Source organism: Physella acuta, unplaced genomic scaffold (assembly GCF_028476545.2).
Source record: "Physella acuta isolate Inbredline_101_S28 unplaced genomic scaffold, ASM2847654v3 ptg000774l, whole genome shotgun sequence".
Classification (NCBI taxonomy): Eukaryota; Metazoa; Mollusca; class Gastropoda; family Physidae; genus Physella; species Physella acuta.
The window spans coordinates 317,552-344,297 of NW_026732292.1; the positions used below are offsets into that span (position 1 = coordinate 317,552).

General features: G+C 31.1%; 1 protein-coding gene across 1 annotated transcript; it reads right to left on the reverse strand.

The window, feature by feature from the left end:
• Window positions 1–1,484: 1,484 nt before the first annotated feature.
• LOC131950612 (mucin-2-like) lies at window positions 1,485–20,234 on the reverse strand. The gene is made up of 4 exons (XM_059312817.1): window positions 19,901–20,234; window positions 2,980–7,423; window positions 2,144–2,433; window positions 1,485–1,510 (listed from the first exon to the last, which is right to left on the reverse strand). Exons 1-4 carry the CDS (start codon window positions 20,232–20,234, stop codon window positions 1,485–1,487), a joined length of 5,094 nt encoding a protein of 1,697 aa, XP_059168800.1.
• Between the last annotated feature and the right edge of the window lie 6,512 nt (window positions 20,235–26,746).

A 26,746-nucleotide genomic window follows, 5' to 3' on the forward strand; every position in this document is an offset into this window, starting at 1 on the left:
TCGTTTTGAGCCCATTATATATCATTACGTTAAAGAATAGATTAAATAGGGAATAAAAAATATCAAGAATTAAGAAAATAATGTATATATATATATATATATATATATATATATATATATATATATATATATATATATATATATATATATATATATATATATATATATATATATATATATATATATATATATATATATATAATATATACATTATTTTCTTACTTTATATATATATATATATACATATATATACATATATATACATACATACATATATATATATATATATATATATATATATATATATATATATATATATATATATTTACATATATATTATTTTATTATTATAAAAAAAAAAATATATATATATATATATATATATATATATATATATATATATATATATATATATATATATACATATATATATATATATATATATATATATATATATATATATATATATATATATATATATTTACATATATATATATATATATATATATGTATATATATATATATATATATATATATATATATATATATATATATATATATATATATATAAATATATATATATATATATATATATATATATATATATATATATATATATATATATATATATATATTTTTTATAATAATAAAATAATATATATGTAAATATATATATATATATATATATATATATATATATATATATATATATATATATATATATATATATATATATATACTTAACAACGTTTCAATAAAAACTCAAATAACATTTTTTTTTAAAAAGTAAAAGCCCAATAGGAAAGGAAAACAACATAAACAAGGAACACCTATTGCAAAACATGAAGTCTTACAAACGTTTATTATACGGAAAACATAAGCTGACTTTTTTTTATATACGTCGTTGAGTAAGTTTTAATTACGATAGGAGAACGACCAGTGCTGAAATTCTAAATATTTTAATTTTATATTTTCCAAGGTTGACTATAGATTATATAATTCTTGAATTAACATTATTTGTTTTGTAAAATTTAGACCCAATATGAATTAATCAAATGAGAAGTTTATAGGAAACAATTATTTTTTAAAACAAAACTATTTATTTAAAGTGATATTTTATGCAAATATATTATAAATTTAGAAAACATTTATATCTATGTGTACAAAAATACGGAATAATATAGAAGAAATAAAAATAAAAAAAAATTTGAAAGATACTTATCATAAAGATGAATATCTAGTTGATGGTATTTGATAAACATCGTACCATTTATACGTAAAATTAAAACTCAAATTAAGGGTTATAATTAGATAACAACTTTTACTTTTAGAAATGAAGAAAACTTAATGTATTAAATTATATAAAACAAATGTTCTAAAACTGTTATTGATTCTCTTCCCATTAATTTAACTATTTTTCTGCTTCGTCTTTGATTTGTCAGCTGATTGCGAGTCCATTAAATTTAGACGCGCATTTTGACGTGTCAGCTGTTGTAATTTATTCCTCGACCTGTAAATCAAACAAACACGGAGCATGAGAACATAAAAATATAAAAAAAATTTTGCCTTCAGTTTAGTTTACAATACAAATATAAAAAAAAAGTATTGATTTAATTTGAAAAATGGCATTGAACTTACTGTATGCAATCCTTGTAAAGCTGCATATCCACTTTTATAAGCGCGTTACAATCTAGAAGAGTTGTGGTTTTAACAGTAGTTGTGGTTGGTTTAGCTGTTGTTGTAGTTGTTGTTGGTATGATTGTAGTTGTAGTTGTTGTCGGTTTGGTTGTTGTTAATACAGTTGTTGTAGTTGGTGTTGTTGTTGTAGTTGTTGTTGTTGGTTTGGTTGTTGTTGAAATCGTTGTTGTTGTTGTTGGTATAGTTGTTGAAGTAGTTGTTGTAGGTGTTGTCGTTGTAGTGGTTGTAGTTGGTACAGTTATTGTAGTAGTTGTTGTTGGTGTTGTCGTTGTAGTTGGTATATTTGTTGTAGTAGTTGTAGTTGGTGTAATTGTTGTAGTGGTTGTTGTTGGTGTTGTCGTTGTAGTAGTTGTAGTTGGTATAGTTGTTGTAGTGGTTGTAGTTGGTATAGTTGTTGTAGTAGTTGTAGTTGGTATAGTTGTTGTAGTAGTTGTAGTTGGTAAACTTGTTGTTGTAGTTGTAGTTGGTATCGATGTAGTTGTGGTTGTAGTATTTGTTGTGATTGTTGTTTCAGTTTTGGATGTAGTTGAAACTGGTAAAGTTGTTGTAGTGGCTGTAGTTGGTATAGTTGTTGTAGTAGTAGTTGGTAAAGTTGTTGTAGTTGCAGTTGGTATAGATGTAGTTGTGGTTGTATAATTTATTGTGGTTGTTGATTCAGTTGTGGATGATGTTGTAGGTGGTATAGTTGTTGTTGTGGTGTTATTTGACGATGTTGTTGAAGAAGTTGACTTATTCCTAAGGATGAAATAAAAAAACAACAACAATATTTTGGTTATTTATAGACTTATAAATCATCATAATAAAGTTAACTTTCTGTTTTATAACGATTGGAACGTTAAAACTAATACTAATAATACTATTTAGCTGGTATATTTGGATTTATACTATTTAGCTGGTATATTTGGATTTAGGAAAATATCACATTAAATAAACTACCCCATCTCTCCAGCATTCTCTCAATAACACCATTCATATAACATATTACATATATATTAGTTCATTATTTGTTAAATGTTGTCCAAAAATGTTAAATCATAGTACATTTGAGACAATATTGTATTTTGTTTCGGCTTATGCTTCTTTTAAAATTGAAAGTTGTTACTTGTTCAAAATTACTGATTAAACAAAACAAGATAAACGTTATATAATTCAGAAGTTTTCATAAAGAGCATTGATGTAGGTGTTGTATTTGTTAGACTTTAGCTAGTTTCAGTAACAACAGAACCATCAGCAATGGTAACAGCTACTATAACACGAAAAAAGGAAAAGAAAATTACTCACAACATGCAGGCCGTATACTTGTTTAGGTCTAAATCTTTTAAGAAGTGTTCGCAATCGTCAGACACATTCGTTGTGGAGTTGGTCGATACAGGTGTTGCAGTAGGCGTAGGAGTTATTGTCGTGGTGGATATTGGCGTAGTTGTGATTGTTGGTAGGCTTAGTGTTGTTGTATCTGTTAATGTTGGTGTTGTTTCTGTAGATACAGTTGGTGTTACCGTCTCTTTAAATGTTGTGTTGGTGATCACAATAGTGGTTGTTTCATTCATAAATTCTGTAGTTGTTACAGCTGCAGTTGTTGTGTTTGTTTCACTTGGTGAAGGTGTAGTTGCTACGGTTGAGTCATTACTAGCTTCTGTAGTGCTTAAAAATGCCGCTGTTGTGGATGTGTCATTTATAAATTCTTTAGTTGTTGAAGCTATAGTTGTTATGGTTGTGTTGTCTGCCGGTTCTGTAGTTGCTGTATGTGTTGTACTTGTGCCGTTTTCAAAATCTGTGGTAGTTGATGGAGCAGTTTTTGTGGTTGTGCTATTTTCACATTCTGTGGTAGTTGATAGAGAAGTTGTGATTGTGGCATTTTCACATTCTGTGGTAGTTGATGGAGCAGTTTTTGTGGTTGTGGCATTTTCACATTCAGTGGTTGTTAAAGATGCAGTTGTTGTGGTTGTGGTATTTTCACATTTTGTGGTTGTTGAAGGTGCAGTTGTTGTGTTTGTGCCATTTTCACATTCTGTGGTTGTTGAAGATGCAGTTGTTGTGGTTGTGGTATTTTCACATTCTGTGGTTGTTGAAGGTGCAGTTGTTGTGTTTGTGCCATTTTCACATTCTGTGGTTGTTGAAGGTGTAGTTGTTGTTGTTGTGCCATTTTCACATTCTGTGGTAATTGATGTGCTAGTTTCACATTCTGTTGTTGTTAAAGGTGCAGTTGTTGTGGTTGTGCCATTTTCACATTCTGTGGTTGCTGAAGGTGCAGTTGTTGTTGTTGTGCCATTTTCACATTCTGTGGTTGTTGATGGTGCAGTTGTTGTGGTTGTGCTATTTTCACATTCTGTGGTAGTTGATGAAGGTGTCATTGTAGTGGTTGTGCTATGTTCACATTCTGTGGTAGTTGATGGAGCAGTTGTTGTGGTTGTGCTATTTTCACATTCTGTGGTAGTTGATGAAGCAGTTGTTGTGGTCGTGGCATTTTCACATTCTGTGGTAGTTGATGTGCTAGTTTCACATTCTGTTGTTGTTAAAGGTGCAGTTGTTGTGGTTGTGCTATTTTCACATTCTGTGGTTGTTGGAGGTGCAGTTGTTGTGGTTGTGCTATTTTCACATCCTGTGGTACTTGATGGAGCAGTTGTTGTGGTTGGGCTATTTTCACATTCTGTAGAAGTTGAAGGTGCAGTTGTTGTTGTTGTGCCATTTTCACATTCTGTGGTTGTTGATGGTGCAGTTGTTGTGGTTGTGTCATTTTCCCATTCTGTAGTAGTTGAAGGTGCAGTTGTTGTGGTTGTGGTATTTTCACATTCTGTGGTTGTTGAAGGTGCAGTTGTTGTGTTTGTGCCATTTTCACATTCTGTGGTTGTTGAAGGTGTAGTTGTTGTTGTTGTGCCATTTTCACATTCTGTGGTAGTTAATGTGCTAGTTTCACATTCTGTTGTTGTTAAAGGTGCAGTTGTTGTGGTTGTGCCATTTTCACATTCTGTGGTTGTTGAAGGTGCAGTTGTTGTGGTTGTGTCATTTTCACATTCTGTGTTTGTTGATGGTGCAGTTGTTGTGGTTGTGGTATTATCACATTCTGTGGTTGTTGAAGGTGTAGTTGTTGTTGTTGTGCCATTTTCACATTCTGTGGTAGTTGATGAAGGTGTCATTGTAGTGGTTGTGCTATGTTCACATTCTGTGGTAGTTGATGGAGCAGTTGTTGTGGTTGGGCTATTTTCACATTCTGTAGAAGTTGAAGGTGCAGTTGTTGTTGTTGTGCCATTTTCACATTCTGTGGTTGTTGATAGTGCAGTTGCTGTGGTTGTGTCATTTTCACATTCTGTGGTTGTTGATGGTGCAGTTGTTGTGGTTGTGGTATTTTCACATTCTGTGGTTGTTGAAGGTGTAGTTGTTGTTGTTGTGCCATTTTCACATTCTGTGGTAGTTGATGGAGGTGTCATTGTAGTGGTTGTGCTATGTTCACATTCTGTGGTAGTTGATGGAGCAGTTGTTGTGGTTGTGTCATCTTTACATTCTTCAGTTGTCGTGGTGGTGTCATATATACATTCTTCAGTTGTTGAAGATTTAGTTGTTGTGGTTGTGTCATCTTTACATTCTTCAGTTGTTGTGGTTGTGTCATCTTTACATTCTTCAGTTGTTGTGGTTGTGTCGTCTTTACATTCTTCAGTTGTTGAGGTTGTGTCATCTTTACATTCTTCAGATGTTAAAGATGCAGCTGTTGAGGTTGTGTCATCTTTACATTCTTCAGTTGTTGTCGTTGTGTTGTCTTTACATTCTTCAGTTGTTGAGGTTTTGTCGTTTTTACATTCTTCAGTTGTTGAGGTTGTGTCATCTTTACATTCTTCAGTTGTTGAGGTTGAGTCGTCTTTATATTCGTCAGTTGTTGAGGTTGTATCGTCTTTACATTCTTCAGTTGTTGTGATTGTGTCGTCTTTACATTCTTCAGTTGTTGTGTTTGTGTCATCTTTACATTCTTCAGTTGTTGTGGTTGTGTCATCTTTACATTCTTCAGTTGTTGTGGTTGTGTCATCTTTACACTCTTCAGTTGTTGTGGTTGTGTCGTCTTTACATTCTTCAGTTGTTGTGGTTGTGTCATCTTTACATTCTTCAGTTGTTGTGGTTGTGTCGTCTTTACATTCTTCTGTTGTTTTGGTTGTGTCATCTTTACATTCTTCAGTTGTTGTGGTTGTGTCATCTATACATTCTTCAGTTGTTGTGGTTGTGTCATCTTTACATTCTTCAGTTGTTGTGGTTGTGTCGTCTATACATTCTTCAGTTGTTGTGGTTGTGTCGTCTTTACATTCTTCAGTTGTTGTGGTTGTGTCATCTTTACATTCTTCAGTTGTTGTGGTTGTGTCATCTATACACTCTTCAGTTGTTGTGGTTGTGTCATCTTTACATTCTTCAGTTGTTGTGGTTGTGTCATCTTTACATTCTTCAGTTGTTGTGGTTGTGTCATCTTTACATTCTTCAGTTGTTGTGGTTGTGTCATCTTTACATTCTTCAGTTGTTGTGGTTGTGTCATCTTTACATTCTTCAGTTGTTGTGGTTGTGTCATCTATACATTCTTCAGTTGTTGTGGTTGTGTCATCTATACATTCTTCATTTGTTGAAGATGCAGTTGTTGTGGTTGTGTCGTCTTTACATTCTTCAGTTGTTGTGGTCGTGTCGTCTTTACATTCTTCAGTTGTTGTGGTCGTGTCGTCTTTACATTCTTCAATTGTTGTGGTTGTGTCATCTATGCATTCTTCAGTTGTTATGGTTGTGTCATCTATACATTCTTCAGTTGTTGAAGATGCAGTAGTTGTGGTTGTGTCATCTTTACATTCTTCTGTTGTTGTCGTTGTGTCATCTTTACATTCTTCTGTTGTCGTGGTTGTGTCATCTTTACATTCTTCAGTTGTTGTGGTTGTGTCATCTATACATTCTTCAGTTGTTGAAGATGCAGTTGTTGTGGTTGTGTCATCTTTACATTCTTCTGTTGTTGTCGTTGTGTCATCTTTACATTCTTCTGTTGCCGTGGTTGTGTCATCTTTATATTCTTCAGTTGTTGAAGATGCAGTTGTTGTGGTTGTGTCATCTTTACATTCTTCAGTTGTTGTGGTTGTGTCATCTATACGTTCTTCAGTTGTTGTGGTTGTGTCGTCTTTACATTCTTCAGTTGTTGTGGTTGTGTCATCTATACATACTTTAGTTGTTGAAGATGCAGTTGTTGTGGTTGTGTCATCTTTACATTCTTCAGTTGTTGAGGTTGTGTCATCTTTACATTCTTCAGTTGTTGTGGTTGTGTCGTCTATACATTCTTCTGTTGTTGTCGTTGTGTCATCTTTACATTCTTCTGTTGTCGTGGTTGTGTCATCTTTACATTCTTCAGTTGTTGTGGTTGTGTCATCTATACATACTTCAGTTGTTGAAGATGCAGTTGTTGTGGTTGTGTCATCTTTACATTCTTCAGTTGTTGTGGTTGTGTCATCTTTACATTCTTCAGTTGTTGTGGTTGTGTCGTCTTTACATTCTTCAGTTGTTGTGGTTGTTTCATCTTTACATTCTTTAGTTGTCGTGGTGGTGTCATCTATACATTCTTCGGTTGTCGTGGTGGTGTCGTCTTTACATTCTTCAGTAATTGAAGATGCAGTAGTTGTGGTTGTTGCATCTGTACATTCTTCAGTTGTTGAAGATATGTCGTTAGTAATTTGTTTAAATAATGTGTTTGTACCATCGTTTGCTGGAGTTGGATTAGCTGTAAGCAAAATGTATAAACACTTGTAATTTAATTACATTAATTTTTAATTAATTTAGATTAATTAATTAAATTTTAATGAAGTGATAAGATTAAATATTGAATTATGTTTGTTGCAATACAATTTTATTTGTGTAAATGACTCATAATAATGGATTATTTATACAGAATACAAATAAAATATCCTGCACAAAACGTCACCACTTGAGGAATCGTACTTTTTTAATAAACCGACGGAGTAAAACGTATACAGTAAACCTATAAATAACCCCAACAACAATAACAGAAAATACGTTAAGTTAACAGTAAAATTCCCCAAAACAATAGCAGTAAATGTATATTAATTTTTTGCAATGCTATCCCCCATTAAATTCAATATTTTTTGAATAGTAGGTTTTGTCAGTATACAACAGCCTTCAAAATAACATAGTTTAATTATGATTTCGACAAAAAATAAATGTATAAATTTATATTGTTGATTTTAATAAATAAAATTAATGCCAGAAATTGAAGTTTCAATGTATCAAAACCTTTAATAGAAAACGTTTAAATAAGAAGAACTTATATAATCATTTACTAAAAAGTAGAAAATAAATTATTTTCTTGTTAAATAGAACATTAAACCACTGAATAGAAAAGCGTAGATTACTTTAGTTTAACTTTTAAAAAAATCCTATTCCTATTCTTTCACTATCCTTTCCCTGGGATTTTATGTAAAACAAAATTATTTTGAATAAGATTATACTAATCTATATTTCTAGTATTTAAACAAAGGTTTAAAAAATGGTTAGATAAATCTGTCTATTCTTTGCAGTTTACAATGTGTCTACAATTATTTACATTTTTAAAATGTCTACAATTAATATTTGCAATTCATGAATTGAACATCTAATCCACAAAGCACTAATCTAAGTGTACTTTCTATTTTGTTTTACACACTTTACACTAAAATATTTCAAAAACCATGTCGAAATATAAAAAAAAACGTATTATTAAAAACCATCAGGTTAACTCACCATTAACAACGACTACTGTGGTAAGGGCGAGCAATGCGTAAAACAAGAGGGTACTCATCTCTTCTACAGCTCACTCTTCGGTTCCTTAAATACAAAACAGTGTGAATAGTTTCAGTAAAATCTATGAATACATTAATGTTATTCTATTCTGCCTTATAATTTGCAAAATTAAAGTTTTAAATTTCATGTATACTGTTTTTATAAATGAGGTAGTAGATTGTACGCCTATAGGTTTTTTGCATTGAAACTAACCAATAGATAATAATACTGATTAGATTAGGTAAAAGTATTCTATGTTTATTGATATATAAATAAAAAGCATTTTTTGATGTTATATCAAGCTTTTTGGATGCATTAGCAAGTTTTTTAGATGTAATTGCAAGGATTTTTTAAAATGTTATGGCAAGCTTTTTTTGGATGTTAATAAAGTAAGCTTTTTTTGCATTTGATAACAATCTTTTCTTGTTTCTTGCATGTGACTGCAAATTACGTTCCATTATGGAGAAGAATTTTTTTCCACATTATTGCAAACATTCATGACATACGATAGCAAGCGTTACATGACTACAATGGCAAATTTTTTTCTAGCTTTTCAGTGTCCCGCAAACTCCGAAATGCTGACCAAAAAGGTAGCGGCGATTCATTAAATGGCCGAAAACTGGACCATACAATATTGTACTTTAATTTCGTTTTATGACAATTAACTGCAACACAATTGGATTATTTGTTGAATATTCACTATTGTTTTTGTATCCACATTTCTCAAATCATAGTATTTATTGCGTGTTCACTATTATTTTAATGTCCAAAGCTTCTGGCATATAATTTATTGCTTGTTCATCATTGTTTTCATATCCAACTTTTCTGATATGTTTTAATTGAATGTTTAATACTGTTTTTAAATCCAAAGTTTCCGAGTTATATTATTTATAAAATGTTCATTATTGTTTTATATCCATTGTTTTTAACTTATATTATTTAATTATTGTTATCATTTGGTTTTATATCCAGTGTTTCTGAGTTACATTGAAGGTTTATCATTGATTTTATGTATAATATTTCTGAGTTATACTATTTATTTACTGTTCACTATTCTTTTTATATCCAATGTTTCTGACTAATTCATTAAATGTTCACTCTTGTCTATATATCCGAAGTTTTTTAAAATTATATAATTAAATCAATAATAAGTATTGATTTCATACGCATTGTTTCTGATATACTATTTATTTAATCTTCACTAGTTTTTTATATTCATTGTTTCTGTGTTATATTATTTATTTAATTTCCAATTACTGATTATATATCCATCGTGTGTTACATTATATTTTTTTCATATCAATGTTTAAAATATATTATTTATTTAATGTTCATTATTGTTTTTATATCAATTTTTATAATATATTATTTACTAAATGTTCATTATTGTTTTTATATCAATGTTTCTAATATATTATTTATTTAATGTTCATTCTTATTGTTTTTGTCAATCGATTCTGCCATATTCTTATGGAATGTTTATAATTGTTTTTATATCTAGAATTTCTGACTTACAAAACTTTAGTCTTTAAATTTTTAGGCGAAAAACAGTTCTGCTTTTTTTAAAATTTAAAACTTATTTAAGAGCCATTGCTAGCTTTAACCAAAGACTCAATAAGTAACACATAACATTACATAATGTAATGTTTTAAAAATTTATCACTCTAAAGAGAGAGAGACACACACATAGAGAAAGAGATTTATTTATAAAAAAGACTTACTTTTACTTCTTCTTCAAAGTACACTTTGAAGTCATAATGTGTAACGTTGAAGATTTATCCTTTTAATCAGAACATGCACACGTACTATGTGACACGCGTCCTTTGACAAAATGTTAATGAACAGTGAAAGCTTTTTATTGGAAAAAAAATCTAACCTGAGTTATGACGTCTTAAGCCTCAGATGTGTTTCATGAATTACCAAGGTTATGATCCTTTTATGCCCTTTCTGTTCAGCAATTTGTTTTTATTGAACTACTTTTAGGGCTGATGAAGTTGTTTTCGGAATGAACACAGCCTATTGTTGCAATTTTACAAATGTTAATTCGTTGTTGACAGGGCGTTAAAGCTCAAGGTTGTTAGATCGAAAGCTCCGAGCAAGTTCTGCATTTTATTTGATCTTAGCTGAACAAAAATTATGGAAGCAAATAAAGAAAGAAAAACAGGTATAAATGGGAGTAAACGATTCAAAAGTTGTATAACAAGAAAACACGCTGTATGTTGGAAAATATCCCCTTTAAAATTTGTACGAAAAAGAAGAAGAATAAGAGAAGTGCAAAGAGAAAAAGAAAAAGCGGAAAGGGAAGAAAGAGAAAAGGAAGAAGAAGAAGAAGAAAAAAAATACTTAAAATAAAAGAACAGGAAAATATCAAATTGTTCTCAATATTTATAAATATAGGCTACAAATATTGATTGTTTTTCTTTTAATCCTAACCATATGTTCCTGTAGTGAAACACCGTAAAATTTTCTCAAAATGTCTCTTATCTCGTGTTGTGTTCTGAATGCTCACTGGAGTGGAACGTGTTTACCACTGGGTGGTAGGTGAATCAATCATGATAAAGACAAATGATGCTCGGTTGAATCGAGATTTTTAAAATAAAATAATTAATTAATTGATTTCATACGCATTGTTTCTGATATACTTATTATTGAATCTTCACTAGTTTTTTATATTAATTGTTTCTGTGGTATATTATTTATTTAATTTCCTATTACTGATCATATATCCATCGTGTGTTACATTATTTATGGAACTTTCAATATTGTTTTTATATCAGTGTTTCTAATATATTATTTATTAAATGTTCATTATTGTTTTTATATCAATGTTTCTAATGTATTATTTATTTAATGTTCATTATTGTTTTTATATCAATGTTTATAATAAATTATTTATTTAATGTTCATTGTTGTTTTTATATCAATGTTTATAATATATTATTTACTAAATGTTCATTATTGTTTTTATATCAATGTTTCTAATATATTATTTACTAAATGCCCATTATTGTTTTTTATCAATGTTTAAAATATATTATTTATTTAATGTTCATTATTGTTTTTATATCAATGTTTATAATATATTACTTACTTAATGTTCATTATTGTTTTTATATCAATGTTTCTAATATATTATTTATTTAATGTTCATTATTGTTTTTATAACAATGTTTCAAATATATTATTTATTTAATGTTCATTATTGTTTTTATGTCAATCGATTCTGCCATATTCTTATGGAATGTTTATAATTGTTTTTATATCTAGAATTTCTGACTTACAAGACTTTAGTCTTTAAATTTTTAGACGAAAAACAGTTCTGCTTTTTTAATTTAAAACTTTTTTAAGAGCCATTGCTAGCTTTAACCAAAGACTCAACAAGTAACACATAACATTACATAATGTAAAGTTTTAAAAATTTATCACTCTAAAGAGAGAGAGAGAGAGAGAGAGAGAGAGAGAGAGAGAGAGAGAGACATAGAGAAAGAGAAAGAGTATTTATAAAAAAGACTTACTTTTACTTCTTCTATGTACACTTTGAAGTCATAATGTGTAACGTTGAAGATTTATCCTTTTGATCAGAACATGCACACGTACTATGTGAGACGCGTCCTTTGACAAAATGTTAATGAACAGTGAAAGCTTTTTATTGGAAAAAATCTAACCTGAGTTATGACGTCTTAAGCCTCAGATGTGTTTCATGAATTACCAAGGTTATGATCCTTTTATGCCCTTTCTGTTCAGCAATTTGTTTTTATTGAACTACTTTTAGGGCTGATGAAGTTGTTTTCGGAATGAACACAGCCTATTGTTGCAATTTTACAAATGTAAATTCGTTGTTGACAGGGCGTTAAAGCTCAAGGTTGATAGATCAAAAGCTAAGAACAAGTTCTGCTTTTTATTTTTTCTTAGTTGAACAAAAACTATGGAAGACAATAAAGAAAGAAAAAAAAAGGTATACATCGGGGTAAACGATTCAAAAGTCGTATAACAAGTAAACACGTTATGTGTTGGAAAATATCCCCTTGAACTTAAAATTGAGTATAAAAGAAGAAGAAGAAGAAGAAACAGAAGAGTAAAAATAAAAATAAGAAAGTGCTTAAATAAAAGAAAAGGAAAATATTAAGTTGTTCTCAATATTTATAAATATAGGCTACAAATATTGATTGTTTTTCTTTTAATCCTAACCATATGTTCCTGTAGTGAAACACCGTAAAATTTTCTCAATATGTCTCTCATCTTGTGTTGTGCTCTGAATGTCCATTGGAGAGGAACGTGTTTATCACTGGGTAGTAGGTGAATCAATCATGATAAAGACAAATGATGCTCGGTTGAATCGATTCGTTTTGAGCCCAGCTCTATTCGTGAGCTCTACCCTCCCTGTTGTCTACACACCAACCATTAAACTGATCAACAATATTGAAGTATGAATGAAGAGCTACACACCAACCATTAAACTGATCAACAATATCGAAGAATGAATGAAGAGGCGTGTTTCTTTAATCTGGCGAATTTCTACTTTAGTCGTCAGAGAATAAAACAAAGTGAAACCACAGCTTCATTTAAGCTAGTGAAGTCAGAAATAGAAACTTATTAGCTTGGTTGAATGCTTGTATGTAAATTCATTTATCATTAAATCAAGAACTCATTAAACACAACAATAAATAAAATATTTTTAATTTCCCAGAGTAAAAAACAATTAACAGGAAGTTTATTTAAAACTTAGATTGTAAAAACTAAAATGTAACACATTTTCTGTTATATTTCCTTTTTCGGTACATTGAAAGTGCCTCTACCACCGTTCGCAAAAAAGCACGTGACAATGTAATACGTGATGTGTATCATGCAGTTTTCGATAAAGGAAAAGTGCACGCAAAGGGGAAATTGCATAAGAATAAGTCATTAGCTTGGAATCGAGATGATACTTAAAAGAAAAGTAGAAAAGGTGATTAGAAATGTACAAAAAGAAACAAAACTCGATCATTGTTATGATCACTGAAGCTTGAGCATGTGTGTGTCTGTGGAGGTAAATGAAACTTGAAAATTAACTGTAGATAACATTCATTTTGGGTGTTTAGCTTAGGTCGATCTCAGGGGTGATAGAACCTCTGTATTTTAAACTTTCATTAGCAATACGAAATTTAAAAAAAAAATTCTCAAACATACTAATACGTATTTGCATCAATTTAATCGTTTGTTTACGGAAACCGATAATTTAAAAAATAATTTTAAGGCATGAATTTTGTATTATTAATCTAAGTTTTTACACGTTAACAGATAATTTTGATTTTGTTTAAAAAAAAACAAAAAACTTTTGAAAGCGAAATGTAAAGAAGTTGATTTTTTTAAATTTAAAAGATGAAATGTTTATTTTTACCTTATTTTGACCAGCGAACAACTCTTTTAAGTAGAAAGAGCAGGAGGTTAAAACACGCAGTTAAATTGCTATAAGGAAATGATCAAGTGGAAATATTCAATGCGTCTTATTAAATTAAATCAGATACATTTTATTAGACTCAGTCTATAAACAATCTTAGCTTACAAGGCATAGAGATAAACAATCTTTCTTTGTGTAAACTTTAAGTACCGCGCCCACACTCCACCCACACACACACGCGCGCACATACTTATCTATTAATAGATAATACTACGCCTGTTTGAATAGATGTTTAGATCTATGTAAGTGAACAGTCGAAAAATCGTTTTAGTTAAAAAATTAGAAACATTTAATGACAGTTTGATTATAAATCTTTAAAGCAACATATTTTTAGAAAGATTTTGCTGACGTATTTTTATCGATCTGCCTTGAAAGTAAATTATGGTAAAACTTGCTTGCATTGTGTCCCTATTTAAAAATCTGAACAAAAATATAAATGCTTTAATTAAAGTGCTAAATATCCATGCACCAATGAATAAAAAAAATAAATTACGTTTTAATTAACATAAACATCCAAATTATATTTTTGAAGATTTCATGACATTCATCTATTACTTTATAGACTAAAAATTCAATATCAGCTGCGCACACAATCGTACCCTAGTACTCTTATCTATCTAGGGTACAAAAATAAGATTAAAAATCATTTCCATCTTTCTCTTCTTGTTTGTGAAATACAATAGCTGGCCTATGGTATATTTATCCTGCAAATAATTAATCATGTATATTTACTAATTGTTATTAGAAAATTTGAACGCAAAAGGCATTTAAATGGCGTTCTGCAGTAAAATTATTTCGTGTATTTTTCTGTAAAATATCGCAGTTGGTAAGCCGGATAAAAACCAGTGCAACACATGTGAAAATTATATTGTAGTAAAAAGACATCTGCAATAGACACGTGTGTTGGGCGATGTTTATCTATAGGGTAGTGAACATCTCCGTTCGTCCCATTTGGGGTGTGAGTGGGTGTGTTTGCCTGTGTGTGAGTGGGTGTGAACGAGTGGGTGTGTGCGAGTGTGTGTGTGTGTGTGTACGAGTTGGGGTGTGCGAGTGTGTGTGTATGAGTGAGTGTGTTTGCGTGTGTGTGTGAGTGTTTGTGTGAATGGGAGTGTGTGAGTGGATGTGTTAGTGAGTGTGTTTGCCTGTGTGTGAGTGTGTGAGTGTGTGTATGTGTGTCTATATGTGTGAGTGAGTGCGCTATATTTAAAAGAGAAAATTTGACATCTCGTGTGAGTTTTCATTCCTTCATCACACAAAACTGGTAACTAGAATATTACACTATTTGTGTTCAGGAAGTTTTAAAACAACATTTGAGTTTATATCTGCCAGTGACTTCGGCCCATTAAAGTATATTTTACGTTCCCTACCGTTAGGTACCCATTAGTAGAGTTGGGGGCATCATACAAGCGCGAGTCCGTGCTCCAAACACAAAACTTCGGGATATAAGTTTTGTATCGTGTAAAGAAAGACAACACTTTTTATTTAAATAAAAGATTTAATCTAACTTTGTCATGGAAACGGAATTAGCATTTTAAATTTAATTAATGACTTAATAAAAATAAATTACTAAAACAGGTTATATAATAATTAATATAATAATTTAAAATTAAACGCGATTTGTATTTTGATATTAATGATTGAATTAATTAAGTAACAAACAAATACTTTGATTATTAGTTTTATTAAACGATGTTAAAATAAAAAATGATTGACTACCATACTTTAATGATAATATATGCTTGGATCCAAAAAAGTCTTTAAATGGGATTTGTGTTTAAGTTTAATAAATGTTATTTTCGATAAAAAATTACTTTAATCTCTGCAATAAAAATAAATAAAATTATTTGACATGAAGAGTTTTCTCAGTTTGTGACACATCGATTAAATATTCATTATGTAAATATTTATTTTTAATCATTAATAAACTCTATAAAATGTTTCAATGTGATAAATACCTACCTTACGCTATTTAATTCTAATAAATGATAGTTTAATTACAAATTTTATATATATATATAAATGTATATATATATATATATATATATATATATATATATATATATATATATATATATATATATATATATATATATACATTTATATATATATATATATATATATATATATATATATATATATATATATATATATATATATATATATATATATATATATATATATATATACTTTTATTAATTATTGCGAAGCAATTTTCAGTTTTAAATTAAATAACTTTTTTTTACGTTTTCCTTCAACTTTGGAAATTAAAACGACGAACAAAGTAGGCCGTCTAAATATTAACCATTCTTTAAAGTTCTCTCCAATTTATGAATGGCATTTTTTTTCCCTTTATGGGCCACATCTCTATTGCTTCAAGTTATTTTTATTAAGTTTCATTTGTATCAACACATTTGATAAAGGAAACATAAGAGAAACAAAATAAAAGATCAATTCGATCAGATACTTCACTTAAGATTTTATAAAAACATCTGTCGTGCAAACATAAAATAGAGTAGTTCATTGATAGCTCGATCAATGGGATTTCGTCTTGTTGATAAAAATGTTTAAAAACAAATATTAGGCTTATACCAATTATCATATTTAAAGAACGTTGGAATACACAATTTAAAAAATAGATTAATTAATATTAAGCCTAACGATATCAATAATGTTTGAGAATAAATCCTGACATTTTGCACGTACAATTAAGCTAAAAGTGATTATATTTTAATCACACTAAAAATGATAACAAAAAAACGAATACAGTATAATTAACGCTGCAGGGGGGGGGGGGGGGGGGGCTGGTAAATAAAGCAATTCATGAACAGAAAAATAAAAAAAAACAAAAACACTATAATTAGTGATTAAAATAAAAGAAAAATACATTTTTTGTTGACTAGGTGCGTTTTAACTACCTTCTACTAACCTAGCGTAATTTATTTGTTCATTCTCCTCAACACATGAGACAAAAGATCTAACACATTTTAAGACGTTTCACGTTGTAAGTAAAAAATCAATAAGTCTCAAGAAGTCTAGTCTACATTTTGGACTAGGATAAAGCGAAAATTGCGTGGGCGATTGTTACAGAGTTGGATTATACGAGGCGATAAAATGTTGTATGATGTTGTAATAACATCCCTGTGGTCATATGCATGACGTAGATCTTCCGTCCTAGTACGTAAAAGGGAATACACGGGTCACTAAACCTTTTCTTGCACAGATACACACAGATCAATTATATATCGATATATATATATATATATATATATATATATATATATATATATATATATATATATATATATATATATATATAAATATATATATATATATATAGGCCTACCTATATATATATATATATATATATATATATATATATATATATATATATATATATATATATATATATATATATATATATATATATATATATATATATATATATATTTATATATTTATATATATATATATAATAATATATAAATAATAATATGTGTATATGTGTATATATATGTATATATATATATATATATATATATATATATATATATATATATATATATATATATATATATATATATATATATATATACTGAATGGCCATTATTTATACAGCATAGTGCAAACTCAGTTGATTTAAATAATTGTGTAAGCACAGCATTTTTAGTTTGAAATTAATTCAATTCATAAATGGTTATTGCTTTTTATTTTATTTTAAACAACTGTCTACTCTTTTCTTTTGATGTATGAATGTATTATTTTTATATCTTCCACGCTTTGTTTCCAAAATGTGAACAGGGGCAGAACTACAAAGCCGCCAGACCACGCAGACACTAGTCAGCAGATTTTGATTTACTTGCAAAGTATTTGATTAATTCACAAAACAAAGAAGGTCTGGTTATTTTTTATATAATTTAGAAAAGGTTACTCAGTAGTAAATGAATCAAGTGAACATTGCTTATAATCAATTACAATTAATAAATGACATCATATAGCGGTGAATTTCTATCGTTTTGTAAGTCGTTTAAAAAGCATGACGTTATTTTTGAATGACCCCCCAATCAGGAGGTGAATTTTTAAAAATAAATTTCACAATCAGAAACGTATGTTTGAAATCAACTTTATTTGAATCCAACGATCAAATATAAGTAATTGCATGTAAACAAGTGTACATAATTTTACCAAAAGTTACTTCCCTTATAAAAATCAATATTACATAAGAAGAAATCTCAGCAGTACTAAAAAAACTTAAAATAATACAGGCCTACATAACTAACTCTCTTCTTAGTATTTTAAAGTAGATATTATTATGTTTCTGTTTTTAAAAAGAGTAGTTAAAAGCAGTTTTACAAAACATGAAAACATTTTTAAAGAGCCTATTGTAATAATAGCATGGGTGATTATTCAACTAGATTTTTAAACTATTTAACAAGAAAATGACAAAAAACATTTATTACCTTTCTATGATATTGATGGCTCCTGATTAGCACTAATATATATATATATATATATAAAGAAATTTTTTAAAATAATTAATGCGGTCCCAAAAATATAACATAATTAGTAAAACTATGATCAGTAAAACTATTCCAGTGTATTGAATAACAAAAAGTTAAAAACGAAATGCGTTACATTTAAGAAAGAATGTTTATATCAATTTATGTCAATTTTTTAAATATATTTTAAAAATTTAAAAAGTGCATAAAAGTAGAAGACCCAAAAACATTAGAAATTTACATGCAAAATTTTGTCTTTTAGCTATGTGAACTAAGATGTTTGAGGTTTTCAGTCTTCTGGAAGACAAAGACAAATTGTAGACAACGACAAAGACAATTGTAGGTTGTTCGCTTTAGAGTTTCATATTTTACTTGCAGATTTTAACCTGTAAAAATAGAGGAAAAATTAAAATTTATTCTTAATTAAAATTTTGAAGTGACAATTTGTAGCTGCAGAAAGAGACGCGGCGAAACGGTTTAATAGATATTGATAAAATTAAAGTTTAGTAAAACAGGAACATTACTTACAATTTGCACGCCATATAGTGTACGATATCCAATTTTGGGACCTGAAGGCAATTGTATGTCGTTTTTACTGTCGTACGAGTGGTAACAGTTGTTGTTCTGGTTGTTGGCGTAGTAGAAGTAGGAGTTGGGGTTGTAGTAGTTGTAGCTGTTGGTGTTGGTGTTGTGGTTTTTGGGGTTGTAGTTGTGGCTTTTGGGGTTGTAGTTGTAGTTGTTGGTGTTGTAGTAGTTGTAGTTGGTGTTGTAGTTGTGGTTGTTGGGGTTTCAGTAGTTGTAATTGGGGATGTGGTAGTTGTAGTAATTGGGGTTGTAATTGTGGTTGTTGGGGTTGTAGTAGTTGGGGTTGTAGTAGTTGGGGTTGTAGTAGTTGTAGTTAGTGTTGTAGTTGATGGTGTAGTTGTGGTTGTTGGTGTTGTAGTTGTGGTTGTGGTTGTTGGGGTTGTCGTGGTTGTTGGGGTATCAGTAATTGTAGTTGGGGATGTGGTAGTTGTAGTAGTTGGGGTGGTAGTTGTGGTTGTTGGGGTTGTGGTTGTGATTGTTGGGGTATCAGTTGTTGTAGTTGGGGATGTGGTATTTGTAGTAGTTGGGGTTGTAGTTGTGGTTGTTGAGGTTGTGGTTGTGGTTGTTGGGGTATTAGTTGTTGTAGTTGGGGATGTGGTATTTGTAGTAGTTGGGGTTGTAGTTGTGGTTGTTGGTGTTGTTGTTGTGGTTGTGCGGGTTGTAGGTCTGGTTGTTGGGGTATCAGTACTTGTAGTTGGGGATGTGGTAGTTGTAGCAGTTGTGGTTGTGGTTGTTGTGGTTGTTGGAGTATCAGTTGTTGTTGTTGGAGATGTGGTAGTTGTAGTAGTTGGGGTTGTAGTTGTGGTTGTTGGGGTTGTGATTTTGGTTGTTGGGGTTGTAGTAGTTGTAGTAGTTGGGGTTGTAGTTGTGGTTGTTGAGATTGGGGTTGTTATGGTTGTAGTACTTGTAGTTGTTGTGGTTCTAGTTGTGGTTGTTGGAGTTGTGGTTGTTGGTGTTGTAGATTTGGTTGTGCGGATTGTAGTTGTGGTTGTTGGGGCTGTAGTAGTTGTAGTAGTTTGGGATGTAGTTGCGGTTGCTGTAGTTGTGGTTGTTGGAGTTTTAGATGTGGTTGTGCGGGTTGTAGTTGTGGTTGTTGGTGTTGTAGATGTGGTTGCGCGGGTTGTAGTTGTGGTTGTTGGCATAGTAGTAATTATCCTTCTGGTTGTTGGTGGTGCTGTAACTGTAGTTCTTATTGACATCAGAGCAACAACTAGAGCGAGCACAGTTGTGATATCCATGCCTGAGTAAATAGTTGAATTATTACATTAATGTCTTGCGATCGCTTAATGCCAGAAACATAAATCGTTAGTTTGTTTTCTTACGTGCATTTAATAATTTTTTTTGGATCTCATTTCTTTCTTAGATTCACTTGAGGGAATAATAACGTTTTATTTGAAGCTGTTTTCTACTAGCTAAGGCACTGCGCGTGTGAAAAATTAAAAACATACTAGTGAAACAGTGCTTAGAAATATAAAAAATCAGAAAATGGGGAAAAAATCCCTTTAGGTTTAAACAGAAGTTTAGTCTAAATGATAATCAATAAAACAATCAATAGCAAAATGATTACAATTACAATTCTGTCAGCAACGTGTGTTTGTTTTGTATTTTATATCTAACTTTCTTTGATATACCTATAACAAACGTTACTTGAAAACGGTAGAAATATCTCTGAAGTAGCACCGCCAAAACGTTGATTTATTCTTATATAACACTTTATGTTAGGATGTCGCTTCCAGTAGAGTCGGACTGTAGAAAAGGTTGATGAGTTTGAGACAGAAATCGATCTTTTTCGAGAGAATACATACATGCAAAAAACTAACAATCTTTTTTTTAATGATGTCATGAAAGAAAAACTATTCAACGTAAGGATAGATACATGTACATATATGTATCTATTATATATACATATATATATATATATATATATATATATAAATATATATATATATATATATATATATATATATATATATATATATATATATATATATATATATATATATATATATATATATATATATATTCTCTATAAATATATCTATATACATCTTCATCATACTTTAACTACTCAGAATATCAGCTACAAAAAAACAATGATAACTAGTAACTAAATGAATAAAAATACTTCTTCCTGTCCTACGGAATACTTGTCAACCAGTCAAGGATCGCGACAATGGAGTGGAAATGTTTACCTCTATCCTGCTCAACCCAAGTAGAGGAGTGTATAACGATGGATTACTTTTATTTAGACATTTTATGACGGGTAGGATAAAAAAAAAATCAATCAATAGGACAATTTGAATAGATAGCGGATGGGGTCCCCTAAAACAACTCAAGACTAATTGAGGCTGACTAACAGTTAGACTGCATTACAATACACGTAGTTTTTGATGCAGTTAACGAAAAAAAAATCAATTAAATTGATAAACAACAACAATTTATATATATATACATATATATGTATATATATATATATATATATATATATATATATATATATATATATATATATATATTTATATATATATATATATATATATATATATATATATATATATATATATAATTTTTTTCTTTCAATTAAATGGGACTGTTAGGTGAGGTTGTTGAGTGTAAAATTGGTCCCAATTTTAATCACGGGTTCGAGTCTGTACGACACTCATGTGCCCACCTATAGCTATGATGAGTAGGCCTAGTTGACTTTCGTTAGAGAATATATAGGCGGTGGGCCACACTATCCCTTCCTATGTTTATGTCACAGACGCTGGCGAACTCTACTTCAACTGCCCCGTGACTGACTTGTACATCATGCAGTGAGATGGTTTGGGCTCAACAGAATTTAAACAAGAAGTTGGCTTACTAAGCCAAACCTGAAGATTGTTTGAACATCATTACTGATGGACAGATACTGTTGAGATGTTAGCTTTTCATTCATTTCACTTTATGTTATGCATCAATTTTGTATATTTTTTTTATTTGAGTATTAGAGTAATTACTGCTAATTACTAATCATAGATGCTGTAATTCTCGCGTTTCAACATCGCTTGTATTGACAATTTGTAGCCTTATAAAAAATTACAGTTTTGAAAATTTAAAATGGGTGATTTTTTTATTTTGATTTTATAAATGATTTTGTAATTTAAAATAAGTCTGTAAAAGTAAAAAAAAAATGTTTGTGCCACAAGTTTCAACAATAAAAAACGACTGTTAGAAATTTACTTTTTAATGTTTTCTTAGCTTGATATCGATTATATTGTGTTCAGGATGTAGCCTGGATATCCACTACAGCGTGACGTTTTAACTACTGGTTGATAGATAAAGCGATGTTAAGCTCAAGACCATTTGTATCACGTGGCTAGTGGATGACAAATGACTTCACAAATGATAACGTTACGATGCTATTGTTTATTATAGTAGAGAAAAAAAAGTAAAGAAAAAACAACCTTGTTAAAAATAATGCTTATAATTTAAAGGTTTACTTGTGGTTTTAGTCTGGGTAACTGTCTCTACCGACGAGGATTGTTAGTGGACTATGTATTAATATGTAGCGATAAAAATGGAGTTATATTTCACATCTACACAGCTTTACAGCGACACAATTACAAGGACAACGAATGTATAGACACTAAGAGGATATACGTATACTAGCACACACATCTATATCTATCAATATATATATATATATATATGATTCAGAGACATCGGTTCATGAGGTAATAGTGTATACAGATATTCTTGGTTTACTAAAACTGTATCTAAGAAAGTTTTTATGTATTCTATAATAATCGATTTAATAATCATGAGATATTTTGTCCTGAGATAATTTGTTATGGCAGTAAAGTAAAGTTTTCCTTTCAAACCTGACGGTCAAGTGAAGTAGAGTTCACTTGTTTCTGTGACCACGGCATATGAAGAGATAGTGTGGTCAGCACTATGCCCAGCCGCCTTTACTATCCCTAGCATGAGTTAGGTACCCATCAGAGTTGGGTGGACTGAGGGACGGTCTACTGACTTTAACCCCGATTCGAACTCGAGACTTGGAAGTGAATAAGGCATAAAGTTTACAATAAGTTTGGGGGCCACATAGATATTTTGTAATCATAATTAAAACAGTTTTGAAACGTAAAACTGATGCAGATATTTGTATGAAAGATGGTCTATAATTGAGTCATTTTACAGCTTCACCTGACCTATTCATTTACCTGGGGAGGAAAGGGCTGCAGTCACACCTCTCCATCCGGCTCGATTCTGAGCATCGCTCTTTATTTGTTTACCCCTTGCCTCATCATCTGTCCTTTTTTGACCGGCCTACTTTCCTCTTCCCTTGGGTATTCCAATCTAATTATTTTCTTGTGAAATTATCAAATACAATGAGTGATGATGTTTTTGTTTAAATAATCTGTAATATCTGGTTCAATGTGGTTCGACCAATAATTCTAATCAATAAAGAGGACATGCACCATCTTAACGGCGAGAAGGTCAACAGACTGGACTTGAATGTCCGTCAACAATGTCACATGACTTAGACTCCGTCCTAGTTTAGCAGTCAGAGGCTTTAGACTCGTTCAATGTAATAATGGATTTTAGACCCGGCGTGTATTGGGACCTGCTAGACCCAGACTGTACAGTTAACCCACAGCATCAGTTGAAGGGAAGATGGGTGGAGACATCACGGCGATTCCAACTGACCATATATAAAAACACTTACTTAACCAACATTGAAATCAGCTTATGGTTTTGATGGCTTCGATTTTAGGTCAAGATTGCAAAATTGTCAACGGATTTGTTTTCTTTGTCCTTGTGTTGAGTTTAATAAAACAAAAAAATCTGATAAGCATAGTAAATTAACAAAGATAAGATGCAGCAAGCTTTTGCAGAATCAATAAAGTGTGTCAATGTAATTCGTTCCTAGTTAATAGAGCTATTTGTTTTAGAGGAAGAAAAATAATAAATATATTTAAAAACAAAAATAAAGCAAGAGTTATCTCCCCTAAACTTTCTCTTATATTACATTTTTCCCACGTTTTCTTTAACTTGCTTTCGCGTCTGTTTGTTTGTTTGTTTGTCTTTCCATCAAATCTAGCGATCGAAATTTCGGGGAGTTCCTAGTTAGCTAGCGCGCTGAAATTTTCAGGGAAGCTTTGTTTCCGATGACAATATAATATTCAATTATTATTATTACTAAATTGATCCATGGAAAAATTTTATTGATCATTTTAGACTCCTACTGATTTGTACAAAAAAGGGACATAACCTAGTAATTGTAATTTGATAAAAACAAGGTTCGGTACTTTCCCTCTTCTGGCTTACTGAAAAACAAATGAAAAATTATGAAGGAGCGAGCACGCGATTGGCTGAGTAGTGGTCGCGCGGTGTTTGTGTACAAAACTATGCAAATCTGACTGATCCGGAACTAGAATGTTGATGGTCGAATGGTTTGCACGCGAGGGCAAAATGGTGAAAGAAACGGCAACACAGAAGAAACGTCGATTGGAAAAGGCACACCAGAAGTGTCAGGAGAAGCGCAATGCAGGATACAGATTGTAAAATCCTCCTAAACGACCAAAAATTATGGAAGAAGGTGAGTATCAAAAGAAGCTCGAAAAAGTTCGAAACCGAAAATCTGCTGCTTTAGCGATGGAGACAGAAGAACAAAGTGTCTCTCGTAAAGCAAAAGATAGAGTGCGTCATGCTACTGCTCGTGCGATTGAGACAGAACAAGAAAGGGTCTCTCGTCTTGCTAAACAGAAAGAACGAACTGATGCTGCACTTGCGATTGAGACAGAACAAGAAAGGGTCTCTCGTCTTGCTAAGCAGAAAGAACGAACTGATGCTGCACTTGCGATTGAGACAGAACAAGAAAGGGTCTCTCGTCTTGCTTAGCAGAAAGAACGAACTGATGCTGCACTTGCGATTGAGACAGAACAAGAAAGGGTCTCTCGTCTTGCTAAGCAGAAAGAAAGAACTGATGCTGCACTTTCGATTGAGACCGAAGAAGAAAGGATCTCTCGCCAAGCAAAAGAAGAAAGCGTCATGCTATTGCTCGTCAAGACAAAGAAAGGCATGAAGCAAAAAAGTGAATGCGAGAAGATAAAATCGATAGCAAGATTTGAATGCAAACAAACAGACAAAGACTAAAAAGTAAAAAATAATTATCATTAAATTTATTTTTAAAACCCACGTTTTCTGATTGAACTAAAAAGTAGAAAATAAATGCTATACATCACAATAATGCAAGCGATTATGCCTAATCATTTATAATATTTAAAAAAAACCTGTATTATAGATAATTAACATGCCTATAGTTAACTTCTAATTTTTTATAACATCCACAAACATAGGTACGATTTGTAAAACCGACTTTATTTGAGTCCAATAATGAGGTATAATAAATGAGCTATACATAGATTTATTATTACATACAGTAAATTTATATTCATGACCCACATTAGATAAAAAATAAAAATTACAAAAACTCTACGCCAAGTTAAAATTATTAAACAAAAAATACCCGGCTCTTTAAAGTATGTTTAAAGTTTATAAAATTTTATATTCGCGTTTTTATATAGAGACGGTTTGGTTTAACAGGCATGGTTTTTCAAGAAGCGGACACCGTTTCTTTCAGATAACTTGTTTGTGTGGAAGGGGGTGGCTAATGAAACTTTTTGAGCGAGGGTGGATGTAATTAAATTTCAGACAGGGAGATGTGGGGGGGGGGGAAGTGTGGGCAGGTTAAAGTATAAATTTCTATTTTGTTTGGAGGTAGATTTGTGTGTGTGTGTGGGGGGGGGTAGACGTGCTTCGGATTTTTTTACACCATCACATGGTGTAAATAAAACACGGTATTCATTTCTACCCTAACATTACTGCAAGAGTGTGTCGTAAAAGTCTGTGAACGAGGCAGTGTGTGAAGCAACAGGGGCGTAGCGAGGGGGGGGGGGGCGGGGGATGCGGACCGCACCGGGTGACACCATTTAGGGGGTGACACCAAGGCAAAAAATAGCAAAATATATAGAGAAAAACTCGAGGGGGGGTGCAAATCGAAAGTTTGAGGTGGGGGGTGCAAATCGAAAACTTGAGGGGGGGGGTGCAAATCGAAAATTTGAAAGTTTGTCCCTGGGAAGGGTCTCTATGCCTCTGGGGGGGGGGGTGACACCATTAAGTGCCGCACCGGGTGACACCCGACCTCGCTACGCCACTGTGAAGCAAAGTGGTGTGTGGTCAACATCGTGTACCTTCTCGTCAGTTTTTCTACCTGTCATGTGTTCTTGTGATTGATGATAATTATGCACCCTTGAAACAGATTCTCGTTGTGGATTGTATTTATTTATAATTGTTACACCTGCCCAAACGAGCCAAAAAATACATAAGAAACAAAAAAAAGGCTCGTTGAAAACTAAAAGAATTTAATAGTATATACAATATCTACACCTAACACAGTCTAGACTAAACACAAAATACACAAGCTGGTAAACTAAGATACAGTTGCTAAAAACTAGTATAAACCTAACCTATACAATCCTTGGAGATCTGGACGAAACTGATGCAATCAATTCTTAGATGGGTTGGTCTTTATTTTCTTGATAACCTGCGTATAGGAGTCATTTATTACGGCATTTTTAAGTAGCTATAAGAGCTGTCCGCTAATCCTACAGTGAACCTAGTTGTAACGGCAGTCCATTACGGTTTTTTGTAAAATAGTCATATATTACGGCATTTGTTAGTATAGCTATAACGGCCATCCACTTTT